Source organism: Salmo salar, chromosome ssa08, assembly GCF_905237065.1.
Source record: "Salmo salar chromosome ssa08, Ssal_v3.1, whole genome shotgun sequence".
Lineage (NCBI taxonomy): Eukaryota > Metazoa > Chordata > Actinopteri > Salmoniformes > Salmonidae > Salmo > Salmo salar.
This window is the reverse complement of record NC_059449.1, coordinates 23,876,162-23,883,653: the sequence shown is the minus strand read 5'-3', so window position 1 is coordinate 23,883,653 and position 7,492 is coordinate 23,876,162. Positions and strand designations below refer to the sequence as shown.

The 7,492-nt window shown below is 45.4% G+C and overlaps 1 protein-coding gene across 3 annotated transcripts in view; it reads right to left on the bottom strand.

Annotated features, from left to right (window-relative positions):
• Positions 1–3,328: 3,328 nt before the first annotated feature.
• The window catches only part of LOC106592840 (glyoxylate reductase/hydroxypyruvate reductase-like), a 9,230-nt gene continuing 5,066 nt past the window's right edge, over positions 3,329–7,492 (bottom strand). For 2 of the 3 annotated variants that reach the window (XM_045723030.1, XM_045723029.1), the window contains 3 exons: positions 7,021–7,156; positions 6,174–6,304; positions 3,329–4,547 (listed from right to left, as the gene is read on the bottom strand). In XM_045723030.1, the coding sequence (XP_045578986.1) occupies positions 4,426–4,547; positions 6,174–6,304; positions 7,021–7,156 (389 nt within the window). In that variant the 3' untranslated portion in view covers positions 3,329–4,425. The remainder of the gene's footprint in view (positions 4,548–6,173; positions 6,305–7,020; positions 7,157–7,492) is intronic. The other variant, XM_045723031.1, reaches the window with a different exon arrangement.

Sequence of the window (7,492 nt, the reverse complement as noted above, 5' to 3'; positions counted from 1 at the left end):
GACATCACAATACCCCATAATGACATCACGATACCCCATAATGACATCACAATAACCCATAATGACATCACAATAACCCATAATGACATCACAATAACCCATAATGACATCACAATAACCCATAATAACATCACAATAACCCATAATGACATCACAATAACCCATAATGACATCACAATAACCCATAATGACATCACAATAACCCATAATGACATCACAATAACCCATAATGACATCACAATAACCCATAATGACATCACAATAACCCATAATGACAAAGCAAAAACAGGTTTTTAGAAATGTTAGCAAAGGTATTAAAAATAAATAACACTACCTTATTTACATAAGTATTTAGACCGTTTGCTATGGAGACTATAAATTGAGCTCAGGTTCATCCTGTTTCCATTGATCATCTTTGAGATGTTTATACAACTTGATTGGAGTCCACCTGTGGTAAATTCAATTGATTGGACATGATTTGGAAAGGCACACACCTGTCTATATAAGGTCCCACAGTTGACAGAGCAAAAACCAAGCCATGAGGTCAAAGGAATTAAAGGCACCTAAAGACTCTCAGACCATGATAAACAAGATTCTCTGGTCTGATGAAACCAAGCTTGAACTCTTTGGCCTGAATGCCAAGCGTCATGTCTAGAGGAAGCCTGGCTCCATCCCTACGGTGAAGCATGGTGGTGGCAGCATCATGCTGTGGGGATATTTTTCAGCAGCAGGGACTGGGAGACTGGTCAGGATCGAGGGAAAGATGAACAGAGCAAAGTACAGAGAGATCCTTGATGAAAACCTGCTCCAGAGCGCTCAGGACCTCAGACTGGGGTGAAGGTTCACCTTCCAACAGGACAATGACCCTAAGCACACAGCCAAGACAATGCAGGAGTGGCTTCGGGACAAATATCTGAGAGTCCTTGAGTGGCCCAGCCAGAGCCCGGACTTGAACCCGATCCAACATCTCTGGAGGGACCTGAAAATAGCTGTGCAGCGACACTCCCCATCCAACCTGACAGAGCTTGAGAGGATCTACAGAGAAGAATGGGAGAAACTCCCCAAATACAGGTGTGCCAAGCTTCTAGCATCATACCCAAGAAGGCTGTAATTGCTGTAAAGGGTCTTTACCTGTTTTTGCTTTGTCATTATGGGGTATTGTGATGTCATTATGGGGTATTGTGATGTCATTATGGGGTATTGTGAGGTCATTATGTGGTATTGTGATGTCATTATGGGGTATTGTGAGGTCATTATGGGGTATTGTGATGTCATTATGGGGTATTGTGAGGTCATTATGGGGTATTGTGTGTAGATTTTTTTTTCTTCCCCCTCATCAATGTAATCCATTTTAGAATAAGGCTGTAACGTAACAAAATGTGGAAAAAGTCAAGTGGTCTGAATACTTTCCGAAGGCGCTGCAGGTTATAGGGTGGCCCTTATCCCGTCTCCTCACAGGACAATACATTAGAAATGTAAATATCTCACATTTTATGTGGCTTTACACTTTCCTCTGCAAGGGGACATCATAATAAAACCAGTGACTTTTATAACTAGAGCCTGGCGTGGTCTCCTGGTCAGGTCACACGGTCAGGGATAACTCTGGGCCCCAGTTAACTATAACATCGTGTTGTTAGTTACTAGATGTCGTGGAACAGTTTGGTACAGTATCTGTGCTTCTTAAATGTCTTTTTTTAAATCGATACATCGGATAAGGAAGAAATTAACGCCGTTAAAAAAAGAGCTTTGACTGCTAATAAGAAGGTTGGACTGCGTCGTTCTGTGTTTCCATGGCGACGTGTTGGCCCAGTGTCTGTTGCAGTACCGTTACTGTGCTTTTTGTTGTAGTTGGCTGGCTGGCTGGCTGGCTGGCTGGCTGACTGGCTGGCTGGCTGACTGGCTGGCTGACTGACTGGCTGGCTGGCTGGCTGGCTGGCTGGCTGACTGACTGGCTGGCTGGCTGGCTGGCTGGCTGACTGACTGGCTGGCTGGCTGGCTGGCTGGCTGGCTGGCTGACTGGCTGGCTGGCTGGCTGGCTGGCTGACTGACTGGCTGACTGGCTGGCGACTGACTGGCTGGCTGGCTGGCTGACTGGCTGACTGGCTGGCGACTGGTCAGAGAACAACCTTGCTGTTTGAGACTTGCTCAGTGTGGATGGGTAGCCAGGCAACTAGTGGGTGTGAAAAATGATTTCGTAGTTGAGCTCTTTTTTCAATCAGGCATAAACCGTAGGTACCCCTGAAGGACATGAGGACCCTTGTTAAACAGATCCAAAATGGCTTCCATCTCTCACTGTAGCCCAGTTTCCATGGTGATGTCTTCTGTGGCTGTAGTCTTAAGTGAAACTGTTTTGTTTTATAATATATATGTGAATGTTTTGGTCCTATTTATACAACAACAGCCCTGTGTGAAAACTACAACAAGACTATAACCAAAAAGGATTCAATAGATCAACAAAATGTTGTTCATGTAATAATAGAATTGATGAAGGAAAGTTACTGCCTTACGTCCCAGTCTGGCTTAAAAAGCTGGGCTTTATCCTAGTGCCAAAAGTGCAGGATTTCTGTGTCGTTTTTCCTACACTTCTAACACAGTGTAACCATGTTTTGGGTGTAGCGTCTCTCAAATTTACGCCCTGTTCCCTGTGTAGTGCACTACTACTTCTGATCAAAGCCACTGACACTCTGGTCTAAAGTAGTGCACTACGTCTCATTGACACTCTGGTCTAAAGTAGTGCACTACGTCTCATTGACACTCTGGTCTAAAGTAGTGCACTACGTCTCATTGACACTCTGGTCTAAAGTAGTGCACTACGTCTCATTGACACTCTGGTCTAAAGTAGTGCACTACGTCTCATTGACACTCTGGTCTAAAGTAGTGCACTACGTCTCATTGACACTCTGGTCTAAAGTAGTGCACTACGTCTCATTGACACTCTGGTCTAAAGTAGTGCACTACGTCTCATTGACACTCTGGTCTAAAGTAGTGCACTACGTCTCATTGACACTCTGGTCTAAAGTAGTGCACTACGTCTCATTGACACTCTGGTCTAAAGTAGTGCACTACGTCTCATTGACACTCTGGTCTAAAGTAGTGCACTACGTCTCACTGACACTCTGGTCTAAAGTAGTGCACTACGTCTCATTGACACTCTGGTCTAAAGTAGTGCACTACGTCTCATTGACACTCTGGTCTAAAGTAGTGCACTACGTAGGGAATAGGGTGCCCTGTGAGAAGATAGTTTGTTTGTTTGTTGAGGAGAAACTAATAAAGTCTGGAAGGACATATCGTTCCAGTCGTCACTACAGACTGAATTAAAAAGATGAGAAAAGTTCCATGTTTTATTGTTGTCCTTCGTCATCATCATCATCATTATTATTATTATTATTATTATTATTATGAAAGAAAATCCTAAGAACATCTCAGATGAGGACGTGCTGAGTGCTACAGTTTTGTACCATGTTGAGTTAAAGTGTTGCTGGTCGATGACAACAGATCTCTATTCTCTATAATCTACTAATCTCATGATCAGAGTCAACTATATCATTTACAGTTCTGGGGAAAAAACTCTTCAATCATTGGTTCTTCTCTGGTGTTCCGGAAGCTGGTGATTGGTTCTTCTCTGGTGTTCCGGAAGCAGGTGATTGGTTCTTCTCTGGTGTTCCGGAAGCAGGTGATTGGTTCTTCTCTGGTGTTTCTGAAAGCAGGTGATTGGTTCTTCTCTGGTGTTCCGGAAGCAGGTGATTGGTTCTTCTCTGGTGTTCCGGAAGCAGGTGATTGGTTCTTCTCTGGTGTTTCTGAAAGCAGGTGATTGGTTCTTCTCTGGTGTTTCTGAAAGCAGGTGATTGGTTCTTCTCTGGTGTTTCCGAAAGCAGGTGATTGGTTCCTCTCTGGTGTTCTGAAAGCAGGTGATTGGTTCTTCTCTGGTGTTTCTGAAAGCAGGTGATTGGTTCTTCTCTGGTGTTCTGAAAGCAGGTGATTGGTTCCTCTCTGGTGTTCTGAAAGCAGGTGATTGGTTCTTCTCTGGTGTTCTGAAAGCAGGTGATTGGTTCTTCTCTGGTGTTTCTGAAAGCAGGTGATTGGTTCTTCTCTGGTGTTCTGAAAGCAGGTGATTGGTTCTTCTCTGGTGTTTCTGAAAGCAGGTGATTGGTTCTTCTCTGGTGTTCTGAAAGCAGGTGATTGGTTCTTCTCTGGTGTTCTGAAAGCAGGTGATTGGTTCTTCTCTGGTGTTTCTGAAAGCAGGTGATTGGTTCTTCTCTGGTGTTTCTGAAAGCAGGTGATTGGTTCTTCTCTGGTGTTTCTGAAAGCAGGTGATTGGTTCTTCTCTGGTGTTTCTGAAAGCAGGTGATTGGTTCTTCTCTGGTGTTTCCGAAAGCAGGTGATTGGTTCTTCTCTGGTGTTTTTTGGAAAGCAGGTGATTGGCAGCTACAGCTTGAGCTCTTTGATCATTGGCTGTCCCTTCAGACCCAGTAGCAGGTTATTGGCTGCCAGGGCAGACATGGCATTACGCGTGGAGTAGGACGCACTGGCAATGTGGGGGAGGATCACTGGAGAGAGAGAGATGAGAGGGAGGATCACTGGAGAGAGAGAGATGAGAGGGAGGATCACTGGAGAGAGAGAGAGATGAGAGGGAGGATCACTGGAGAGAGATGACAGGGAGGATCACTGGAGAGAGATGACAGGGAGGATCACTGGAGAGAGAGATGACAGGGAGGATCACTGGAGAGAGAGATGACAGGGAGGATCACTGGAGAGATAGAGATGAGAGGGAGGATCACTGGAGAGAGAGATGAGAGGGAGGATCACTGGGGAGAGAGAGATGAGAGGGAGGATCACTGGAGAGAGATGACAGGGAGGATCACTGGAGAGAGAGAGATGAGAGGTAGGATCACTGGAGAGAGAGAGAGAGAGATGAGAGGGAGGATCACTGGAGAGAGAGAGATGAGAAGGAGGATCACTGGAGAGAGAGATGAGAGGGAGGATCACTGGAGAGAGAGAGATGAGAGGGAGGATCACTAGAGAGAGATGAGAGGGAGGATCACTGGAGAGATGACAGGGAGGATCACTGGAGAGAGAGATGAGAGGGAGGATCACTGGAGAGAGAGAGATGAGAGGGAGGATCACTGGAGAGAGAGAGATGAGAGGGAGGATCACTGGAGAGAGAGATGAGAGGGAGGATCACTGGAGAGAGAGATGAGAGGGAGGATCACTAGAGAGGGGGAGGGAGAAGAGGGAAAGATGTGAGAAGAGAGAGGGGGAGGAGGATAGAGGGAGAGAAAGAGAGAGGGGGGAGGTAGTGGGAGAGAGAGGAGGAGCATGAAACAGTCAGCACAGGACTGTCAGAGAACAGTGATAAATGAAACAGTCAGTACAGGTCAGAGAACAGTAATAAATGAAACAGTCAGTACAGGTCAGAGAACAGTAATAAATGAAACAGTCAGTACAGGTCAGAGAACAGTGATAAATGAAACTGTCAGTACAGGTCAGAGAACAGTAATAAATGAAACAGTCAGTACAGGTCAGAGAACAGTAATAAATGAAACAGTCAGTACAGGTCAGAGAACAGTGATAAATGAAACAGTCAGTACAGGTCAGAGAACAGTGATAAATGAAACAGTCAGTACAGGTCAGAGAACAGTGATAAATGAAACAGTCAGTACAGGTCAGAGAACAGTAATAAATGAAACAGTCAGTACAGGTCAGAGAACAGTGATAAATGAAACAGTCAGTACAGGTCAGAGAACAGTGATAAATGAAACAGTCAGTACAGGACAGAGAACAGTAATAAATGAAACAGTCAGTACAGGTCAGAGAACAGTAATAAATGAAACAGTCAGTACAGGTCAGAGAACAGTAATAAATGAAACAGTCAGTACAGGTCAGAGAACAGTGATAAATGAAACAGTCAGTACAGGTCAGAGAACAGTAATAAATGAAACAGTCAGTACAGGTCAGAGAACAGTAATAAATGAAACAGTCAGTACAGGTCAGAGAACAGTAATAAATGAAACAGTCAGTACAGGTCAGAGAACAGTAAGAAATGAAACAGTCAGTACAGGTCAGAGAACAGTGATAAATGAAACAGTCAGTACAGGTCAGAGAACAGTGATAAATGAAACAGGAAATGGCAGGATCAGCTTGGTGTGGACTCTGAACCCCGTGTTTCTACTCACCACAGTTGTTCAGGGTGAAGAGTGGGTGGCTGATGGGCAGCGGTTCAGGGACGGTCACGTCGAGTCCGGCTCCAGCTATCTGACCACTGGACAGGGCTTCATACAGATCCTCCTGGTGTACCACCCCTCCTCTACCACACAGCCATCATCATGTTACTGTCTACCACCCCTCCTCTACCACACACACAGCCATCATCATGTAACACTGTGTGTTACCATGTGTTACCGTGTGTTACCGTGTGTTACCGTGTGTTACCGTGTGTTACCATGTGTTACCGTGTGTTACCATGTGTTACCGTGTGTTACCGTGTGTTACCTTGTGTTACACTGTTACCATGTGTTACCGTGTGTTACCATGTGTTACCGTGTGTTACCATGTGTTACCGTGTGTTACCATGTGTTACCGTGTGTTACCATGTGTTACCGTGTGTTACCTTGTGTTACACTGTTACCGTGTGTTACCGTGTGTTACCTTGTGTTACCATGTTTTACCGTGTGTTACCGTGTGTTACCGTGTGTTACCTTGTGTTACCATGTTTTACCGTGTGTTACCATGTGTTACACTGTTACCATGTGTTACCGTGTGTTGCCGTGTGTTACCGTGTGTTACCGTGTGTTACCGTGTGTTACACTGTTACCATGTGTTACCGTGTGTTACCATGTGTTACACTGTTACCATGTGTTACCATGTGTTACACTGTTACCATGTGTTACCGTGTGTTACACTGTTACCATGTGTTACCATGTGTTACCGTGTGTTACCATGTGTTACCGTGTGTTTCTGTATGTTACTGTCTGTTACCGTGTGTGTGTGTGTGTGTGTGTGTGTGTGTGTGTGCTTGGTCACCTGCTGGTGTTGATGAAGATGGAGGTATTCTTCATTTTGGAGAACAGGTCCTTGTTACAGATGTCTTTAGTCTCTGGTGTCAGAGCACAACACACTGTCAGGAAGTCAGACTGGCTGGCCAACTCATCCATAGAGACTGGAGGGAGAGAGCACAACACACTGTCAGGAAGTCAGACTGGCTGGCCAACTCATCCATAGAGACTGGAGGGAGAGAGGACAACACACTGTCAGGAAGTCAGACTGGCTGGCCAACTCATCCATAGAGACTGGAGGGAGAGAGCACAACACACTGTCAGGAAGTCAGACTGACTGGCCATAGAGACTGGAGGGAGAGAGGACAACACACTGTCAGGAAGTCAGACTGACTGGCCAACTCATCCATAGAGACTGGAGGGAGAGAGGACAACACACTGTCAGGAAGTCAGACTGACTGGCCAACTCATCCATAGAGACTGGAGGGAGAGAGGACAAC